Below are 22,783 nucleotides of genomic sequence, written 5' to 3' on the forward strand. Positions count from 1 at the left end.
ACAGAGCTGCAGTATTTTTATTTGTTTAGATTTAAATTAAATGTATGAAACTAATTTACATTACTATTTATCTTATTTACATTAAAAAAAAAATATCAATACATTTTCCCATAGTTTCCCACAGGGAGATCTCACCCCAGTGGCTGAGATCCCTCATACGTGGGAAAAGTTTCAAGTAGTAACTTTACACTCTTATATTAGGCACCACATCATCGTTTCAGGGGTTGGAGACATGTAGTACTTTGTAGTAACATTACACTTATAAATGATGACTAGCAAAAAGTTGTACATTTACTATGAAGTGTAACATAAACTTAAACATGTAGATGTACTCATATGTAAGTTTACCTTTCTGATTAGCTCCTCTATCTTTATCTTTCAATTTGCCTTTAGTTCTACTTTCTTCATAAGTGTGCTCTTGTAAGTTGTTGTGCATCGACTAATTCCCTGACAGGAAGGATAGTAAGCTCCACACACTTGAACGCATGAACTGTTTCATAAGAGAGCGCCACCTGTGCCTTAATACTTTTTCTTGAATATTTTTATTAAAGCAATAAACTAATATTTGATCTCTAATATATAAACCCAGCATGCCATCAAACTCGCATTGTGACTCTAGAAAGCATATGTCTGCTACATATGCATCAATTGGTTCACTGGGAAGTTAAACTCTTCTGTAAAATGTGAGTATTTCCAATGCAATGTGAGGTTCACTCGTAAAAATACGCCTTAGAACAATCAACAGCTTCATCAACTCCATCATAATCTAGCAGTTATGCTGGTAGGTGTGGGATGGTTAGGTAAGTGTTTAAGGATGGGTTGTGCCCCTTTCCCAAGCAGATTGAGCAGCAAAGAATTCTTTCAATATTAGTTTATTCTACCCATTGCTGTAATACAGTTAGTATACATTTTAAACCATCCATCTCACTTTATCGATGACTTTCCAAGACAGCATAAAAACATTGGCGATGCCTTGCATTACATATTGGCTAAATAGCACACAGTTAGCATTGTCATTGTGTCGAGAAAAGCTGAGGTTAGGAACCCCCTCAAATACGTGGTCATTGCAAAAACACACTGACTACAAGCCCCACCCATGTCAAAGGAACTTGAGGAGGAAGGAAGGTTCAGAAAATCACCTAAAGTATGCCGAGCAAACTGGAGGAGGTTTAGCCGCTGAGGTTGGACAATGGTGCAGTTGCGCCACAGCATGGAAAATGCGTTGTGTGATGGTTGTCCTTTAATGGTGTCTGGAAGAGCAGTGAGCCATCAGTACCAGAATAAAAGGCTGAGAAAAACATTGGTGCAGGCTAGAATAAGCACGATGCTCCCAAGACTTTGGTGCAGTGATGTCAGAGAGATCCCATGGCTTCCAACACAGGTAAATGGCACTGGGGGCAGACAGCGGAGCAACTCATCACATAGTTAAACGATTAGATGGGGGTAAGTACAGTAAAAAATTGGGTTGCTGGCTGACTGGGGGGTGAGCCCTGGTCAAGGAGCAAACAGCATCCTTGTCAGGGTGAGGCATACGCCAACCCTAAATTAACCAGTGCGCAACCCTCTGGTAGCTTGGCCTCTAAAAACTTAGAGGCAACTTGCAAAGCTTTTGTGCAACACTTCAACAGTAATAAAGTGATAAACGCCACACAAAAAGGATCCCACACCAAGTCAGAAAAATAGAGCTTTCTTTTATAGTGCATAGGTATGTAAGGGCTCTGTGGGGTATCAACCCCTGTGCATAACCCTTGGTGCCCTTAAATACCTTTGTAAGGGCACTATGGGGCATGTGTAATGCAGTGACTAATGGAAGTGCTGGCTGAGGGAGCAGTCCCTCTATGTTTAAAAATCAATGGGTTTTAAAAATAGGGAGACTGTTCCCTCTCAGCCCTGGCCTAGTACCATTACAATTCCGCTCACTCCTACTTAACACCTTGGCTGCTTTGACTTTTCCCCTCCTGTGCTGCATTCCATGATTTACCATTATTCATGACGAGCTCAGCTCGTCATAAGCACAGCTCAACTGTGCCTCATGACGAGCTGAGCTCGTCATGAGCATGGAAGGGGTTAAATCCTGGTTTGAGGAGCATTGCGAGGATGTGTCTCATAGCTGAAGTGATGCATTGGTTCCGAGAAGCAGCGAGGCTGCGGTGCGAGGTCCTGTGTCATCATTGAGGATCCTGTCGGAGAGAGCTTACGATGGGAAGGACGGCATCGGACAGTCGAGGTGATGATTCAGTTCCAAGGAGCTACGAGGCTGCAATGCAGAGTCTGGAGTCATTGTCAATGCTACTATCGATGCGGGATTCAGGGCCTGCATCAAGAATGCATTGCACAGTGGCAGTTCCGATGGGTTACAATGCAATGCAGGTCTTTGCGATCGGTCCAACACATGCAGCAGTAGTGATGTGTCGGTTCTGCTCGAGTTTGCACCATGCAGCAGAGAAAATGTGTCTGTTCTGCTGGACCCACAGAGGCTTGGAGAGCCCATGTCCAAGGGGCCAGGACAGGGGCAGCACATCTTTGCAGAGTAGTCTCACAGATGGTGGAGTCCACATGCAGGTGCAAGGTTGTTGGAAGCATGTTGAGTCCCTGAGTTTCAGACCAGGAGGCCAGCCAACTAGCCACTAGAGTCACTCTGGGGTCTGGGTTCAGGAGATACAGATCCACTCCTTCTCACCCAGGCAAGAGGATAGCAGGCAGCAGGTCAGTAGGTCTGCACATATTCAGAGTAGCAGTCCTTCAGAGTGGTAATCATTTTATCAGCACAGCTGTGCTTCTTCCTGGCAGAGCATCAACCGGCCCAGGAGTGAAGTGAAGAGTTGGTATCTGAGTGCCAGTATTTATACCCAGTTGTGCTTTTGAAGTGAGGACAAACTTCTTTAGGCATGCCTTTGAAGTGCATAGGTGCCCTTCCACCTGGCCCTTGCTACAAACTAACTACAGGGGACATGCCGCCCTTTGTCTGGAGGCAGGACACAGCCTATTAAAGTGAAAGTGGGGCTCTGCCGAGCTCCTCCCTCCCATCCTTCCAGTGATGTGTGACTGTCTAAAAGAAATACACAAAGCCCAACTGTCAACTACACCCAGTCAAGTTACCCAGAGACAGGCTGTAGGCAATAAATAGCTAAGGCAGGAAAACGGCAACTTTCTAAAAGTGGCATTTTCAAAATTGGAATTTAAAATCTAACTTCACCATAAGTTAAGATTTTTCATTACAATTCCAAAGACACCAAACATAAACTGGCTACCTTTTCCCATTTGGAAATTACACCTAATAAAATTTAATAAGGTAACATCAATGCTAGTGTATGGGAGAGGTAGGCCTTGCAGTAGTGAAAAAGTAAATTAAGAGTTTTTCACTACCAGGAAATGTAAAACATAAACGTACCTGTCCAACTTTTTAAATATATTGCACCCTGCCCTCTTGGCTGTCCTGTGCCTACCCTAGTAGGGGTGACATATTTATTAGAAAGGAAGGTTTGGGCCAGGTTGAAATGGCAGTTTATAACTGCACACACGCAACTGCAATGGCAGACCTGAGACATGTTTAAAGTGTTACTTAAGTGGGTGGCGCAATCAGTGCTGTAGGCCCACTAGTAGCATTTCATTTACAGGCCCTGTGAACAGGTAGTGCAACATTACTAGGGACTTACAAGTTAATTAAATATGCCAATTGGGTATAAGCCAATTCTACCATGTTTAAAGGAGAGAGCACAATCACTATAGCACTGGTCAGCAATGGTAAAGTGCGCAGAGTACTAAGGCCAGCAAAAACGAAGTCCGCAAACAGGAGAGCTAAATGCAAAATGTTAGGGTTTGACCCTGCAAAACGTGAACATTTTTTGTTTAACATTCATCAGTTTCAATCGACCTCAACCAACAACAGATTGAATCACTCTAATAGATCTGTGGGGATAGTACTTATGCATAAGGGCAGTGGAAGTGAAGCTAGTGAGGAGGAGGAGATTGTGGGAACGATTCAGACACAAGGCAACAAAAAGACAAAAGCAAGGAAAAATATGGTGAAACGACATCTAATGAAAAATTCAGATAACTGTACTCTTTGCCAATCTAAACCACCTTGTGTGGTGTAGTGTCCAGAGCTGCTGACTTTGGAGCTTGGGAACCTGATTCAAGGCTCTGCGTTGGCTCAACATCTTGTGATTCTGGGCAAATCATTTAGGGCCTAATTATGAGTTGTGGAGGTATGGTAGTTGTCGGGATTGCTGCACCAGTTGTCTAACCACCATATTACAACTACGGCGGTGGGATCGCCATAGGACCCCTGAACTGCCAGGGTTCCACAATCCCTGCTGGTGGCATGGTGGACATAGGCTCCAATATGCTTGGCTGTGCTGCTGGGGTACCATGAAGCATATTTGGAGTTTCTTCACCGCCACAGTTTTCATGACAGTGAGAGGTCATGAAAACCCTGGCAGTGAGGACCATGGGATGCATGCTTGGGGGTACATGGGGTGCCCTCCTGTCTGCATGCACCCCCCTTTCCTGCATGGCATGGACTGCACATTCCATGCCATGCAGGAACAGGCTTTGGCGCTCACATTGCGGTGCCTTTTTAATAGACACTGCTGTGAGAACACCAAAGAACCACCTGCCAGACCACGAGGTAACTCGTAATCTGGGGGGGCAGGTGGCAGTGAGGATTGGCTGTGTGGGAGCGGATAGAGGGCATGGGGGCAGTTCCCACACTGCAAAACGTATAATCAGGCCAAAATCTCCTTGTGCCTACTAAAAATTAATGTATCCTTGTGTAATCGAGCCAGTGCTCATGTAAAGAGCTCCAATTCCTTCGGGTCGAGTTCGCATAATATATAACTGCAACAAACAAAAAACTTTCTTGTGCTATGTTCAATATGAGCTGCTCAACTTTCACCTCACTCTCAATATTGAAACTTTCCTCACAGCTAACCTTCTCCAACTCAAAGCTCAAAAGCAACTTACAACTCCCCATTATACTTTGGAGAACTGCAATCTTACAGACATCAATATTCCTAGAGCTGTCTGCACACTTCCAAAATATTGCCACATCTAGAATCTTTGCATCCTCACATCAGTAATTCTTGTGAAAACGTCACAGTTTATTCAATATAAGAAATATTCATATTAAACAAACAGATGTCAGTGTTATTAATACTGCCACATCTCTAAACTTCAAAGATAAGTGGATAATGAAGAAAACCTACTAATTTTTAATACTGGGATAACACCTTGCCAGCAAGAGACTGCAGGAATGTGAACGATAGTAGACAAGCATGAATTAAACATTAAGGGCAGATTTACAAGAAAGTGGCACATCTGTAGAGATGCGTCACTTTCCCTGCGCCACCATGCAACACCCTTACGACACCATGTATGCGCCATATTTACAATACGTAGCACCATGGCACAAGGCCTATTCCCAATACACTGCATCCATCCTTCTGCCTGCGTCACGCAGGCGTAAAATTTTGACGCAGTGGCATCCTAAATGTCACGAAGTGAAATCTTGTAGATTTCAATGCATCACTTTTACAAGGCTTTCCTGCGTAGGAACGCTTACCCTGCATACATTATACCTGACGCAGGTATAATGTCACGCAGGGCTTTACAATGTAATGCATCTTCCTAGATGCATCATGTTGTAAATGGGCCGTAACTTTTACGCCGCCGCTGCATCACAAAAGTGACACAACCACGGCGCAAAAGTGACGCAAGGGGCTTGTAAATTTGCCCCTAAATTTGTTAACAGTATAACACCAGAACCCTCACACTACTTTAAAAAGCAGATGTGGAGGAACTTGCTAAATCACTTCTCTTGCCTACTTAATTTACAGCGACAGCATATTCCACACCATTGGGCCCAAGAATAGTACAGTGTCTGTCCTCTCGACTAACAACATGCTGATAATATTGTATGTCGTTTTTTTCTTTATTGCATTTATCTGTATAAAATAACGGAGATCTCACAGCTATATTTTTTCACTTGCAGGTCACCCACTGGCAGAGCCCCTACTTCTTTGCCTATTTCCCTACCGCCAGTTCATATCCATCTTTACTAGCAGACATGCTGTGTGGCGCTATTGGATGTCTTGGGTTCTCTTGGGTGAGTTTACTGTCATTCACCCCACCTGTTGCAACGGGGAATTAAGAAGTATCCATAATTGGGAATTTCTTAGGTCTATGTGTAATGTCTAATGTCTATGTGTAAAATGAAGAGAGTGGTCCTAAAGTAAAAGGCATGAGTCAAATTATGGTGAACCCATGGCGCCTGTCTTTAACAGCACTGTCTTTAATGGCAACAAGGACAGTTGACTCAGTCTCAACGTGTTCAATGGTAATCCGGACCCAAAAAGTACCAATTCAACAAGAAACTGTACTGATTCTGAAATTGCCCCTAAGAATTGGGAAGTAAAAGTTGGAATCAGTGTTTCTGCATCAATTCCGGCATGTAATTACTTATTTGCTGGTCATTTATACCTCCCACTGTCGGAAGGAGAAAACATTAGCTATATGATATTCCTGTATGATTTGTAACTTCAAAGTCTGCAAGAAATATGGACAAATTATGAATTGCAAGGCTCTTTCAGTGGGGCCAAAGAATGGTCAAACAGGCATAATATATAGACCTGCTCATATCACTACTGTGTATCCCAACCAGTGCTTAATTTGAACCTGTGGTTTCTGAGCACTAGCACTTAATCATCAACATGGTTAACCAGTTAAGCACATTTAGGGTTAGGCATGGGGAGATTGAGTGATTTACCCAGAATCACAGGATGTTGAGCCAATGCTAAGACTCAAACGTGGTTTCCCAGCTCCAACATCTGCAGCTCTGGCCATTATGCCACATCCTCTACCTACTTTCATGGTTAGTTGTTGGTTCTGTTTTGGGCAGCACTAACAGGTGAAAAGGGCTGATGCAAGCTGCCTCCTGACGAAAGCCCAATACTTATTTTTTCCACAAATTAACCACTGACCCCTAAACGTTGCTTTAACATTCCCTATTCATTTCAGCCTAGTAACTAAAGAATGCACATGTGGGCGTGTTGGTGGACTAAACACACAAGCCTTACTCAGAAAATCATTTAAATGTGTAAGCCTGACTTCTAAATTTGAATTAATAAGTGCAGGATTTCAAAATGTGATCTCACTGGCATAAAACCTCCTGCTCGTGTGCTATATTTCACCACAAACACATACTGTTGTGCATGACTAATTTCCATTTGAGGGGTAGGAAAATGTGATTCAGAGCATGGCTTCCAAAGAATGTTTGGGAACACCCACAAACCTGAGAGTTTGTTTGTATTTTCAAATTCATCACTGACTTTTTCCCAACCTCAATCAATCCCAATTGGGAAACATCCTTAACCACGATTTATAAATAACGACTTACTAGAACAACGAAGAGTGAACAACGAAGAGGGCTGAACCACGAAGGTAACATCCACGAACGACGGAACAACCAGTGGCGTCACTATGGTTGGTGTCACCCGGTGCGGGTAACTCATGGTGTCACCCCCTCAGGACTTACCGCATGGACCCCTCCTCCGCTACGAGTCCGCCAGTGGACACAGCTGGCTGTAGAGACACAGGAGCACAGCGGCTGGAGGGACACTGGAGCACGGCTGGCTGTAGGGACACAGGAGCATGGTGGCTGTAGGGACACAGGAGCACAGTGGCTGTAGCAGCACAGGAGCACAGTGGCTGTAGCAGCACAGGAGCACAGTGGCTGTAGCGACAAAGGAGCACAATGGCTGTAGGGACACAGGAGCACAGTGGCTGTACGGACACAAGAGCACAGTCCACAGCGGCTGGAGGGACACTGGAGCACGGCTGGCTGTAGGGACACAGGAGCATGGTGGCTGTAGGGACACAGGAGCACGGTGGCTGTAGGGACACAGGAGCACAGTGGCTGTAGCAGCACAGGAGCACAGTGGCTGTAGCAGCACAGGAGCACAGTGGCTGTAGCGACAAAGGAGCACAATGGCTGTAGGGACACAGGAGCACAGTGGCTGTAGCGACACAGGAGCACAGTGGCTGTACGGACACAAGAGCACAGTCCACAGTGGCTGTAGGGACAGAGGTGCACAGTGGCTGTAGGGGCACAGGAGCACAGTCCACAGTGGCTGTAGGGACACAGGAGCACAGTGGCTGTAGGGACACAGGAGCACAGTGGCTGGTTGAAGGCTTCAAGCCCACGCAGGGCGAGGAGCAATGCTGACGTACAGTGCGGAGCCCACATGCGCCCAGGAGCACGGCTGGTAGAGTGTAGGGCCCATCAAGGGCCCGATGTGCGGCTGCTGCAGGGTCTGAAGTTCACGTGTGGCCAGGCGCGCCACTGGTGGAGGGCTTGGTGCCCACAAAGTCACAGGTCCACACAGAAAAGCTGTCTTTGAGCACTGTGGCCGGAGGAAATTGCACCTGTGTGAGAACAGGGGTACGGTGGGGAATTGTGTGGATTCTCAGCATGGTCAGGAGCAGAGGGGACCAAAGCTGCGGAGCCTTAGTGTCGCCGGCAGCGTGGTGGACTGGAAGAGAAGCGTGGGGCTTGCGTGGGACCTGGATCCTGGATTATTGCTGTATGCACAGGGACAGGAGCACAGCTCGTGGAGGCCTTGGAGGCTTCAAGGGCCCGGAGCAGTGCAGGCCCTACAGATTTGGGCCTACGCGGCGACGGGGGCAGGAGGTGCGTCCCCATGCTGCCCCCAGGATGTGGTGGAGCCGCATCCCACAGCTGCTGCCCCTGAAGACGCTGAGGTGGTGCTAGGCCTGCTGATCCTAGGGTTTTGGACCGCCTAACTGCACCTGGTGGCATCACCTGAGGATAACCCCATGAACCACAGAGTACCGAGGGGTGGGAAGAGGGCCCACATGTATGTATTGTGCCATATAAATAACTTTGTGCCTACTGCTGAAGGTTTTTTCTTCACGTTGTTTAGGTCATCAGGAGGAAGGTCTTACCTTGGGGCACCAAAAAACTCCCAGAGGCAATGTCTGCTCAATAACATGTTGCTTTATTGTGGAGGCACGTGCAGACATGCAGCATTATATGCTTGGCATCCGTCATGTTCTAAAGCTGAACGACCCAATGCACACCGACATATCTCAGAAAATGCTTCCTTGTTCTGGCCTTATGTCACCAAACCACACTGTGCCCACTGCACTCAGTGAGATGTCACAAAACCCCATTCTTATTGTTTGTTTTCTTTGGGTGTCATTTTAGTTTGTCCATTGAAATGGCCACTATATTTGCACAGACATTAAGTTTTACTGATAAAACTGTATTGGTGACAAATGATGATGTGTGGAGCTTGGGTTTCTGTGACCACCATCAATCATTTGTGCATCAATAAGTTGAGTGTTCTGATTTGTTTTAACCCTATTTAAATCTGTGTTTCCATAACTCTTCAGAACTAAATGGGCTTTGTGCTTGGTTTTCTCACAGGTGAATGTGTACATTTAATTTACAGGTATCTACATTTTGTTGTGGGTTACAAAAACTGACAGCCTTTCCTTTCGCACTCCCTGTGCCTGGCAAGATTGTCATATAATTCACTTTACTTTCTCTGACCACAAAGTGAGAGAAGTTTGTAAATACCAATCCTCCACGTTGAAAAAAACATAAGCAGCAATTTGTCAGAAGTCAAATGTCAGGTCATGTCCTCTATCTTTGAAGCATATGAAATGTGACAAGATAAATACAGAATGTACAAGCATCTTTGTTTATTGCTCGGACTTACTTTCAAGACCCACCAAAAGTAAGCTAGACCCTCCAGTGGGTCCTGAGCCACAGTTTGGGAAATGCTTTGCTGCTAAGGCATGCAACCACAGGTAGGTAAACACAAATGCCAACAGACTATTTGTGCGGTGCCTCTGTGTAACCTGCCACTTTCTGTTTGTGTTTTTGTCTGTGCCCTGGATTTGTTGTCCTAAGTATCTGGTGCTGCTTTTTTTTGTTCCTCAGTTTACATTGCAAGTGTCTTTCCACATGATGGCGTTGGGGTGAATACCTAGTAGAACTGAGCTGCTGACCTAGGGGGCAGGGGTTGAATCCTTGTCTAGGCTTAGCAGCCTGTTTTTGTGGGCAAATCACTTAATCTTTCGCTGCTTAAAAATGAAAAAATGTGTAAGTAGTATGGTTTTGTTGTTAAGTGCGTGGGACGGTTTTGCGTTATACAAAAAACAGCATAAAAAATGTCCAGTGAGGTGACCTAAAAAGAAGCATGCTCCACTGAGAGACCGCATACATTGTCTGTGTTTGTTTATGCATGCCTCTGTTTACATATGTTAGCTAGTTCTAATCAGACTTGCTGACTTTGTCAACGCTCGTTTTAATAGGTCCAGCAAAAGTAAAGGAACTGACTTTAAAATGAAATTAGCTGGAAAACCCATATATGCATGTGGTTACTCACGCCATAAACCCCTTAGGTATGCGGTGTTTACGTTTAAAAGGCATATGTTTCATGCCGTTTTTACAGTGGGTAGTTTAATAACGAGGTGCATGACACAGTGGTGCAACTGCCCTGACCTTTCTCAGTACCTATCAGCACATGTGATTTAGGGGAACTCGTGAGTGGGTGACATTGCCTTTTTCCGACAGCAGCCCTCGTGCTTGCATCTCTTCCCAGGGGCATCCAAGCTGACTCCAGGTGAATCACTGTAATGTTACATGAACTGTAACTGCAGTGTGTGTGGTCTTCCGGGTACGAGCAGCCTGATTGGATTACAATGAATATCTTACCTTTTCACACTCCACTGTGGTGGTGGCTGGGCCCCTACTGCAGGAGTTCTGCTTCTGCAAATCGCCCAGCAGCACTCCTCCCTGCCGAGACAGTCTCTGTTTAAACTCGTGGTGGTGGCGCACGTCAGAGCAGAGAACAGCGCGGGGGCTGGCCTGAGGCAGTCATTGGTAGCGCTAGTAGATTGACGGCCCTGGGATCCACAAACTGGGGTCGCCGCCGCCGCGCATCGCACCATCACCACTATGGTGGTAGGTGGTGCGTGCGTGGCGCTGGTGTGCACTGCAGTATTTGTTTCACCTGATTATAATTAAAGCAGAGCGGAGGCGAGGTTCTAGAACTAACTGTGTGCATAACCAGATTGGTGTCACCCCCACATGATGGTGTCACCCAGTGCGGACCGCACCCCCCCCCCCCCCCCCCCCCCCCCGCACCCCCCTAGTGACGCCGCTGGGAACAACGAAGGATGGAACCACGACTTTTAGAACACCGGAGCATGCTAGAAAAACGTTTAAAAGGGTAGATGGGGGTGTGGGGGTACTCCCCCACAAATACGAGTAAAAAAATATGTAAAGATAGAAATATACGTAAAGATTAAAAACGAAATAGTTAAAAAAAAAAAAACCAAAGGTTGTTGAAGAAATTGGTTTACATTAAAATTACCGGTTTATGACAGGAGATGGCAGTGTTGCTTTGATTTACACAAAATGGCATTAAATCAAATATTTTCGTGGTTTAGGGGGTAGTGGTTTAAAAGGTAGTGGTAAAGTGATTTTTGTGGTTTAGCCTTCGTTGTTCCAGAAGTCGTGGTTCAGGCAGTAGTTGTTAAATCATACAATCATCACAATTATGTTTATTTAGACCAATGGCCTTTAAACAGCACACCATTGAGATATAATACAAATACATATATAAAAAAAAATCATCTAATAAGACCATGTAAAAATTGGCAAATAAAAAAAATTCCAATAGAATTTGCAGGTGCCCATTAAAGGAGATCAAACCTCCTCCTAGTTCTCCATAAACAATGCTGTGGTAATTGAAAGTCCGACGAGCCAGGTGCATAAAATAGGTTAGATTTATTTAAGCTTAGTTCCAGGTTAAGTTCATTAGAAGAAGATAAGTAGATATAAAGTTACCCCACCAGGAGCAGCCTCTCTGCTACTCAGCCTGCCTACCTTCAACTGACACTTACACACAAGCCAGGCACTCAAACATTCCATGAGGTCATCAGGCATTCTAACTCTCACCCCAGCTGAGCAGCAGGGAAGACACAGCTAGAGCAAGTAAATACATAAGTCAATTATAACATATCCCCCTTCCTTAGGGAAACAACAATACAGAAGTGAAGGAAGGAAATGTAAACATCCATCAATATATACGATGCATTCTGAAAGGAAAGCATTTACATTTTCATTTATGAGGCTGTGCGTCACTTTTACGCCGCCGGTGCGTCACTTTTTGTGACGCACCAGTGGTGTAAAAAATGCACCTTGTTGCGCCATATTTACAAAGTGACGCATCTAGGTAGATGCGTCACTTTGTAAACCCCTGCGCCACATTATACCTGCGCCAGGTATAATGTATGCAAGGGGGGCGTTTTGACGCAAGAAAGGGTCATGGAAGTGACACAGTGAAATCTATAAAATTTCACTGCGCCATTTCTTGGCCGCTAATGTGTCAAAATCTTACGCCTGCTTCATGGCAGGCATAAGACTAACGCAGGCACTAACAATATGGGACTTGCCCATGTGAAAGTACACAATGCTGGAGTTGCGTCACTTTTGTGACACACTCCAGCAATGCTTCACTTTTGCGCCTACAGATACATCAGAAATACTGACGTATCTGTAACTCCTTGCGACATGATGCGTCATATTATAAATATGAAGCATCAATCATGACGCAAGGAGTGCGCACTGAAAAGTGACGCATCTCTGCTTTCACGCAGCGATGTGTCATTTCTCATAAATGAGGTCCATTGAGATTGGGCGTGGCTACCCACGCGATGGCACTGGACGCCTTCGGGTAGAGATCCGCTCCGAGCTCCCCTTCCCGGCGAAATTATCCGACAAAGTAACGCTTGCAGCCACTCGAAAACCACAGACGCCGCAATAGACCGCCATGCCCGTGTGCCCATCCAATTCTGGACACAATCGGGGTCGCCGATCTGCACCGTGATCTTCGCGGAGCTCCACCTGTGCACGCCCACTCCAGGCCCGGCGTGCGCACAGGATAGCTCGAGGCTCCAGCGGGAACAGCAGGCCCAAAAGTGCGGCCTAGGACAAGCGCTGACGGAGCACTTGTTGAAGCCTAGCTGTGCACGAAGCGTGCCCGGGACCCGTCCCTAACCGATTGACAGTGCTATTTCCAGTGCACTGCCCGGAACGCTGCGGTACGGGGGAGAGGTGTGGAGGTGCAACACACCAGGACCAGAAGCTTGAGACCGACATTCGCAGAGGCCCAACGCCGGACCCCCGACCACGGAGCCCGCACCAAGAAGTAAGCGGAGGTAGGCAGTGGCGGCCTGGGAGACAGGGGCAGCCGCGGCCGGAGGCACGAACTGGGTGTGGGCGCCGGCAAAGACTTCAAGAGATAGACCACCCACTCACTGCTGGTACGTGGCGGGAGCGCGCGGGAGCCCGCGACTGGGGGAAGGCCGGGCGGCTGGAAGGCCCCAAAACGTGAGAGGACAGGAGAGAGAGTGCGAGAAGCGCGGCACCCCCGTTGCTGGCAGCACCGTGTGGCGGGGCACCGCCCGGGGAACGAACAGAGGCCTACAGGACCGGCCGACAAGCACATTACCCCTGAGGAGAGAGCTCTAGGGCTGCCTGGTGCACACGCAACGATATCGCGGCCTAGCTGGCATTTATCACTGCAAACCACCACTGTGGGGGCTGAGGAACAGATAACTGGCCACCCGACAACAAACACCACGTGGCCGACCCGGCTCCTGCCATACTACAGGTCCACGCCCCGGCCCGTCTCCCGGCAGTAACGCCGTTGTGGGTCTCGATGCTGTAGCTGGACACGCACCAGGGCGCTGATGTCTAACAGACCCCAAACCGGGACCGGGACCGGAGGCGCTAACTCTAAGGGCAAGATGGATAAATCCGGAAAAAGCGCATATCCGGATCCAACGACAGCCAAACTGGACACTATGCTGGCCGCCATGGAAAGGCTGGAAGAATCCATCCAGCTCACTTGCACCTCACTAGCCACCAAAATCGACAGTGTAGTCATAGACCTCACTCATCTGAGAGCAGACCACAAAAAATTGGCGGACCGCACCACGCCCCTGGAAAGTGACGTCAAGAAACTCCAGCCACAAGTCGGCCAATCAAACAAACAAATGCAAGACCTACTGAACAGGGTGGAATTTCTAGAGGACAGGGCTGAGGATGCAGAAGGCAGGGCACAAAGAAACAACGTGCGACTAGTTGGGGTTCCGGAGAAATGGGAAGGGAGGAGCCCAGAGGAGCACATGAAGCGGTGGCTGAAAGACATACTACCGGAGGGGTCACTCTCGCCACACTTCGTGGTAGAACGAGCACACCGAGTTCCCACTAGACCCTTGGCGACGGGCTCCAACCCAAGACCCATGCTGCTCTGCATACTGAACTACAGGGACAGAGACTCCATCCTGCGCAGACTTCAAGAGGTGCGGATCGAGAACATGTCAGTGATGTTCTTTCCGGACTACACTGTGCAAATACAGAGGCAAAGACATTCCTTCCTAGTGGTGAAAAGACGCCTGAGACAGCTCGGTCTACAATACTCTCTGCTGTTTCCCACGAAACTGAGAGTCGTGGCTGGCGAACGAACACATTTCTTCACTGATCCAGCAGAGGTGGAGGCATGGGTGGACAGTGGCACGGACACGATCCCTAGAGCAGCCGCAGGCCCCGCTACTCGACGCCGGCCCAGGGGCAGCCGGCAGAGACGCAGACCCCGCCAGAGGTCACTGACAGGTACGAGAAGCGCGGCAAGGACACTCCCCCCACCCCCCCCGGCAGGAGCAGCACAACAGGAGAAACAGGACGCTCTTCGCCTGGTGATGGAACTCAGCCGGTCCCCCATGCAGAGCGAAGCGACAGGCGGCAGTCCAAGAGAACTCCCCAGCGACGACGAAGCCATCTATGGAGTACCGGACTCCCAAGCCTCGGAGGAACGGCCGGACGTCACGCCTCAGACGGCGGATTACATAGGCTGATTGCACCGAAGGTCATGCTATCCCAGAGACACCTGATGTGGAACACCGCTGCGGTCAAGGAGTAATGGACTGACCGGGCCGCGACGCCACGAACGCAAGAGACGTTCGTAACAGCAAGTGGCAACATTGAACCTGACTGCTATCTGATGGGCGGGCACACACCCACCACCTCTCGGAAGGGCGCACGACTCAGGAATGGGCCGGAAACCTACGTGCGACCAACAAACAAACCCCGAGATACCTTACCTGGCAGCCGACCGGTTGGGACACGTAATGTATGGTGTTTAATACATATGCGAATGGTTCCATATCTTTCAAAGTGTGGTTTAGACTGGCATGTACCTCCCGGGAAGGCGAGGGGCCTTCATGTAATGACTTTATAGACTTAAAACCACTGTTATAGTGCGTACTGCACAGCAACCCCCTTAGACCTAAACTTTGTTGCTCTCCTCGAGAGTATGGACGGGAGCGCGTTTAGCAACGACCTTTTGGTATTATATGTGTTCATCACGTTCAATGGCTCACTGTTTCTTTAGCCATGTTTTTCACCCCCCCTATTCCGAAGAAGTGATGTGTAGAAGTGGTTGCACCAGGAGACACACCTCAGTGACACGGAAACCCGCACCCTACAACGCAGATGGCGAGGGCAGCTATATGCCACACACTGCTCCTCTTACGCTAGGGGGACCTTAGTGTGGGTGAGACCGGGCACCCCTTGGACAGCTCTAGACACATATATAGACCCCGGAGGGAGATTCGTTGTGGTCAAGGGAAGATTAGATGGAAACCCCTTGGTACTGGCCTCGATATACGCGCCCAACACGGGACTAGCAGATTTCCTTGCGCAATTATCAAACACATTGGCACCCTGGCATGGAATCCCGGGGGTGTTGGGTGGAGACTAGAACTGCACGCTTGATTTGACTTTAGACCGGTCACACCCTCGCCACCTGGCTCACAAGCACAGAATGCCACGAACACTTTTCAGGCCTGGTCCACGCAATGGGACTTACAAGATGCGTGGCGCAGCCGCAACCCCCACACCAGAGTTTACTCATACTACTCAGGGGGACATGCTCTGCACGTACGCCTACAAAGGTACATGGTCACCAGCGAGATCCTACCTTCTGTCACGGACACCTGCTACATGGGCCGCACGCACTTCGACCACAACCCACACCTCATGGACTTAGCATGGGAGCAGCCGCGGCCCCCGGTGCCTACCTGGAGGCTACAGCCTGATCTGCTGTTAGACGGCCAATTTAGTAACTCCATATACACACAAACAGCGCAATACTTCAAAGACAACACAGGCACGGCATCAACCCCACAGATCGAGTGGGACGCTTTCAAAGTGGTCCTCAGGGGGCAATGTCTGGGCACACAGGTATATTCCCGGCGACGGATAGAAACAGATTTGAGGCGCTTGGAGACAGACCTGATGCAGGTGGAACAGGAAGCGACTGAGGGCGCAAACACCAGACTACTAGAGGTGCGGGCGGAACATGACAAAATGATAGATAGATTAAAACACATTAATTATATGGCCCACTCGGCCCGCACGCATCACACAGGGGATAAGCCCGGAAAACTGTTAGCCTGGCTGATACAGCGCGAGGATCGATCATCACCCGGGACAGCGATACACCCTGCCGATAGCCCAGTGGTGTACACTCAGGGGAAAATTCACGAAGCCTTTGTGGCACACTACAGTGCACTATATAAATCGAGACTGCGGACTCCACAACCAGACATTGCCGCTTACCTAGATGAGATCACAATGCCCACCCTAACTGATGACCAACAAGACGACCTGGGATCACCGTTAGCAGCAGATGAGCTGCATGAAGCCATCTTCGCCCTTTCGAATGGCAAGGCCCCTGGCCCGGATGGGCTACCGGCCGAGTATTATAAAGCCTGCTCCGATATCCTGATCCCAGAGCTACTCCGGATATATTCAGCGGCACTAGAAGACTCGTCCTTGCCCCGGTTGATGAACGAGGCGACTTTGGTGTCTCTCCTTAAGCCAGGTAGAGATGACACGCTCCTCGGTTTATATAGGCCTCTGGCACTCCTGAACACGGACTACAAGATCCTGGCGTCGACCTTAGCCCGACGGCTGGCTACCTTGGTGCCCACCCTAGTACAAGATGACCAGAACGGCTTTGTGCCCACCAGGTGCACCTCCCAGAATATAAGGAGGCTATTCCGGATACAGGAATATGCAGTGCGGGGATGGCCGAAATCGGGTTGTTTGGTATTAGACCTTGAAAAGGCGTTCGATTCGGTCGAATGGCCCTATTTGCTGGCAGTGTTGCGCAAGTTCACCTGGGAGATGACTACATCAAACTGGTCGGGTTGCTATACAGAAGCCCCGAGGTACGGGTCCGCACGGGCAGGCTGCATTCCGATGCCATTAAAGTCCAACTAGGCACCAGGCAGGGCTGCCCGTTGTCCCCACTGCTTTTCTCATTAGCGATAGTGCCCCTTGCCGAGATACTGCGCAGCAGAGGCGCACACTGGGGCATTCCGCTGGCGGACGGAATACACGTCGTCTCGCTATACGCAGATGACCTGCTCCTGTACATCAGAGACCTCACCTGTTTACCGCCGGAGTTATCGGACATCTTCCGATCCTTTGAGAACATGTCGGGCCTAAAGGTCAACTGGGCCAAATCGGGGGCGTACTCGTTCGCTCCTGACACCCCGGAACTCGAAATCAGAATCAATGGCGAGAGGCTACCGTGGCACCACACCACGTTCAAATATCTAGGAATATATATATATATAGGACACCCCCAGACATCCTGGACGGCAACCTGACGCGCGCCATCACGTCCGTAAGGTCCCAGGTCGCCTTTTGGAAGACTCTCCCACTCAACGTGCGCAGCAGAGTGACGCTGACGAAAATGATTGTACTGCCCAGACTCCTATATTACTTTGCTAACATACCAGTGTACGTCCCGTTCCGCACATTCAAGGAACTGGAAACCATGATCAGAGACCTGATCTGGAACACTGGAAGGCCCAGAGCGGCCCTAAGAAAAATGTATATACCCGTCAACAATGGTGGCCTAGCAGTACCAAACCTAGAGCTCTATCACCTAGCCGCACAACTACAATGGGTAACGGCCTGGCTCTCCGGCAGGAACATGGCAGACACAGCCACGGATACAGACGCGCTATCCCCCTACAGATCCACACACTATTCCACCCATTGACGAAAACGAGGAAACAGACACAACTACATGTGGCAGTAGCCACAAAATGCTATGCTAGAAGCCTACGGCTCACAAAATCAACCATGCCATATGCCCTAGCGCTCCCACTCCTGGGCACCCCCAAGAGCACAACCGTGGTCACAGAGGCGGCGATGGAGCACTGGACCCGCTCGGGAGTGGACACCATGGCGGACCTATACGCCGATGGCGCCCTGATACCTTTTGCGGCGCTCGCTGACGACATGGGAATGGCGGTGGGACAGTTCTTACAACACGCTTCCATAATCATGACGTACACACAACAATGGGGAAACATCACAGAGGAGCCTCCCACACACCAACTAATACAATACTTACACGTAATGGGAAACGGCTTACACGTGGTACACTGTTTGACTCAAGCGCTACTATTGCACACAAAACATACCTTGCAGCCATTACGGGACAAATGGGCGGTTGACAGGGGAAAAGACTGGACGTACAAGGAATGGGCGATACTTACAGCGGCCCCCAAACTCATCCCCTGCAACGCACGCTTTAAACTGATCCAGTTTTACATATTACACAGAGCATACCTTTCACCAGACAAAATTAACCAATACTTCCCAGGTGCTGCGGCAGCTTGCCCGAGATGCACACTGGCGGGGGCGGACCTGCTGCACATGCTGTGGCAATGTCCACGGGTCCAAACATACTGGCAGACAGTGCTGCCGTTACTCAAGCGAAGCACAGCCATGCCAATACCGCACACATGGGAGGCATGCCTGTTGGGCCTCTACAAGAGGACCAAACATAACAAAGTCCCTTCCCGTTTTTGGGACCTGGGCCTACTTACAGCCAAGAGGCTCATAACCAAACACTGGAAACGCACGGAACCGCCCCTAATAGAACATTGGCGCGTCTCCCTAGACAACTGGGCAAGAGCAGAGAGCATTACCCTCCACAACGAGGAAACAGCAGGTCTGAGAAAGTTCCTGATAGCGACTCTGTGGGACGAAATGCTGGGCCCCTTCCACAGAGCATGCCAGGCGCAGGAACCCCCCTCGAATGACACCTCCCCCAGGCGAATAGTATAAGCACTGTAGACCACAGCCCCGACGCCCCCGGCAGGGTTGACCACGAACCCCCAGATTGTGATGTTATTGGATCTGCTGAAGACACCGCCTCCTGACTGACACGGCGGCACCCTCCCCAGCCCACCCACGCCCTGCACCTTCTGTAGAGTGGTACACCACCCTCCTGGAAATGGATAAACAACTATAGGCGAAATATGATGACACCTCCGAGCCCCTACTACCTCGACACGCTTCCACCATGACACACACTTCACACCTCCAACTTTACTATCCCACCCCCTCTCAACGCCATTGCAGCTGGACTGAATGTGATATGATCCTGCAATAACACAAACTGTGATGTAACACTGTATTATGTGATCCATCCCGTGACAACTGCGCGCACCCTTGAGAGGTGTGTTAATGTATGATGTACAAACCATATTTTCTTTCCTCCTGTGAAATCAATAAAATATATATTAAAAAAAAAATGAGGTCCATTGAGATTAACCCCAAATAAAGACAATGAGATTAAACCCATCCCCCTCCCTGGGGAAAACCCACACCCCACCCAGCCACACGGAGCGGTGGAAAAGAACTGAGGCATAGACCACCCATAACCATCATGTAACAGGGTAGACACCACCCTGTGGAACAGAACTGAGGCACCCACCACCCCACAACCTCAACTTAATAGGATACTAACCACCCTTGAAAACAAAACTGAGGCACACAGCTCCCACAACCATACCAAAGTAATGGGTACTCACCACCCTAGGCACAGAACTGAAGCACTTAGCTCCCACAACATCACTGCAAAGGGGGACTCACCATCCTAGGAACGGAACTGATGCACTTAGTTCCCATAACATCACTGCAAAGGGTACTCACCACCCTAGGAACAAAACTGGGGCACTTAGCTCCCAACACCTCTTAAAATTAAACTGGGGCCCTCAGCTCCCAACACCTCTTAAAATTTAACTGGGACACTTAGCTCCCAACACCTCTTAAAATTGAACTGGGGCCCTGACCTGCCATACAACCTTCCTGTGACAGGGTAAGCGTCACCCTAAAAATTGAATTAAGTCACCAAACCAGAGCATGAACGGGTACAACAGGACCACAAACAGAATAGGAAAAATCGACCACCCACTAAACGTCCTGGTACACCACCCACATAACTCCCCAACGAAGACTACACAGTGCAGTAGTAAATTGTATGGCGGTTGCCTTAGACCAGATAAGGGTCTTAAGAGCAAAACATGACCATGAGCACACACTCACAAAGTGCATGCACTACAGTGGCAAGCTATAAAGAAGTGAAAGTCGCAGGCTCGAGTGAGCCATCTCTCACCCTAGGTTTTCAGTCAAAGTGAACCCAGAGTCCAAAGTCCAGTGTCTCCCATGCATTTCAGAGAAGAAAACTGACCACCCCAAACCTCAGTGGGTTGCCAGAAACTCATACGTCTCCTTGAACACTGTGCTTCCTTCCAACATCATTACAACACACTGGGCATATCGTGGTTGGCAAGCCAAGTGAACTACCTGCTTGGTAAACTTAGACTCACCATTCTAAACCTCCGTGGTTACAGACTTCGCAGCTTCCCTATGATACTACTCTGCCTCCTTCAATTGCCGGCTGTTCGTGCACACCTTGTGAGCCATACCTCATCAAAACTCCAACACTTCTTCAGAGTCGAGAGGCAACAGCAGAGCACCGAAGAACAAGGATGAGTGCTAACAACCTTTCCCCGGTAAACTTAGTGCTGAAATAACAAAATGGCACCACGTGGATCTTACGCCTGCCGGGTGGCTCCAGGCACACTTATGCTGGAAGACGTCTAAAGGCAGCAATGAGATCTGCCTAGCCCAACTGGAAAACATCACATCGGACTCTCCAGCTGATCCGCGAGAAGAGGTGAGGAGCGCGTGCTGGTGCTCGCGGCGCACATTCAAATATTCAAACGTTGCTCACTAACGATTGAAATTCCCCAAATCCAAATAGGCTAGTAACAGTGAGCCATATGGCTTTAAATCTAACAGGCAAACCCAGATGAAAACGACATTGCTCCTGTGTGGCTCCTGTGTGGTGCTGCACTTTAAATTCAAACTATGACTCCATTGTTATCAAAGACAACATGAAAAGGGCAAAAAAAACAGGAATAACTTCACCCTAGATGTCCTCTTCGTGCAGTGGACACAGTGTCAAGCAAATTCCTTAGAGAGAATGACCCCGAATTCCTCTTCTAAAACTCACGCAGTTGCTACATTAAGCTGAAACTGGATGCCGCTTCTAACTCAGGGTGCCAGTTTTCCCAGCACACGGCGCTGGTGCCAATTTCCAAGCACAAGTTGCTATAGACAGCAGGGCAGGAGTAACACATCCATGGATTGCAGCAATCTCCACAGTAGCTGCATGAATACCACCAGTAAAAGGTCAAACGCCTTAGGGTGCAGGCTGTCCAGATGAAAGAGGACACTGGTGGGGTTGACCAAGGCGTTTCCTTTGCTTAAGCTTTCAGTAGTTCCAGTGTTTTTATAGTAGGTTCCTTAGTTGCAGTACTTCCTTAGTTCCTTCAAACACAGTCTCTTTCCTTCACGCAATAGGTTCTTTGAATCATCGCCAAATGTGGCAATTGAAAGTCGTTCGAGCCAGGTGTATAAAATAGGTTAGATTTATTTAAGCTTAGTTCCAGGTTAAGTTCATTAGAAGAAGATAAGTAGATATAAAGTAACTCCACCAGGAGCAGCCTCCCTGCCGCTCAACGTGCCTGCCTTCAACTGACAGTCCACACACAAGCCAGGCACTCAAACATTCCATGAGGTCATCAGGCATTCTAACACTCACACCAGCTGAGCAGCGGGGAAGACACAGCTAGAGCAATAAATACATAAGTCAATTATACCATATGCCCTTACTGCCCTCATGAATCTTCCAATGGCACATCCTACATCTAAAAAACACATATAGGTTAAAAATTCTGCAGCATACCCTCAATACATAATTCCCTATTTCAGGAATATTGGGCGTAATCACATTCTCCAATGTTGTTTGATTGTTAGGCAGGCTAACAAAATATGCAACGTATTACATTTAGTGTTCAACCCACAAGAATAATTCCCTCCTAAACTGACCATTTAAAGATGTTATCATATTATTTATCTTGCAAGGGTTAAGACCAATTCTTACAGTTCTTTCCCTTTCGCTTTTAGCTCACTTTTTGAAATTTCAATCTGTTGGGCCTGCTGAAGCAACCTTACTTTCATATCTTTACATAAAGCAGCCATGTTGGTCCTAACCCATCTAGCCCAGTTGAGTTCACTTTGGACAACTTTATTCTCGCACCATTGAGAAACTTTCTGTCCTTCCTCCCCATTTAATTTTCCCTGGAACCTTATTAGGGCTTTTGCAGCCAAAATATTCTAGGAAACAATGCCAGTTTCCAATCTTATTGCTTGTATCATGGCAGAGCTGGAAAGTGAAAGCAAATATTTCAAGCAGTTCTCCTCCTCTGAATCCCTCCTGCTTTTTTCCTCTAATGTGTAGCAATT

General features: G+C 48.4%; 2 protein-coding genes across 3 annotated transcripts in view; both read left to right on the forward strand.

Moving 5' to 3' along the window:
• The window catches only part of LOC147722438 (aromatic-L-amino-acid decarboxylase-like), a 1,636,613-nt gene that overhangs the window by 1,069,899 nt on the left and 543,931 nt on the right, over window positions 1-22,783 (forward strand). The gene's annotated exons all lie outside the window — the stretch shown is intronic.
• Window positions 1-22,783, forward strand: part of LOC147722439 (aromatic-L-amino-acid decarboxylase-like) — a 712,354-nt gene that overhangs the window by 145,612 nt on the left and 543,959 nt on the right. For both annotated transcript variants that reach the window (XM_086964959.1, XM_086964960.1), the window contains exon 3: window positions 5,993-6,106. In XM_086964959.1, coding sequence (XP_086821085.1) covers window positions 5,993-6,106 — 114 coding nt within the window. The remainder of the gene's footprint in view (window positions 1-5,992; window positions 6,107-22,783) is intronic.

This window comes from Lissotriton vulgaris, chromosome 4_1, assembly GCF_964263255.1.
Source record: "Lissotriton vulgaris chromosome 4_1, aLisVul1.2, whole genome shotgun sequence".
Classification (NCBI taxonomy): domain Eukaryota; kingdom Metazoa; phylum Chordata; class Amphibia; order Caudata; family Salamandridae; genus Lissotriton; species Lissotriton vulgaris.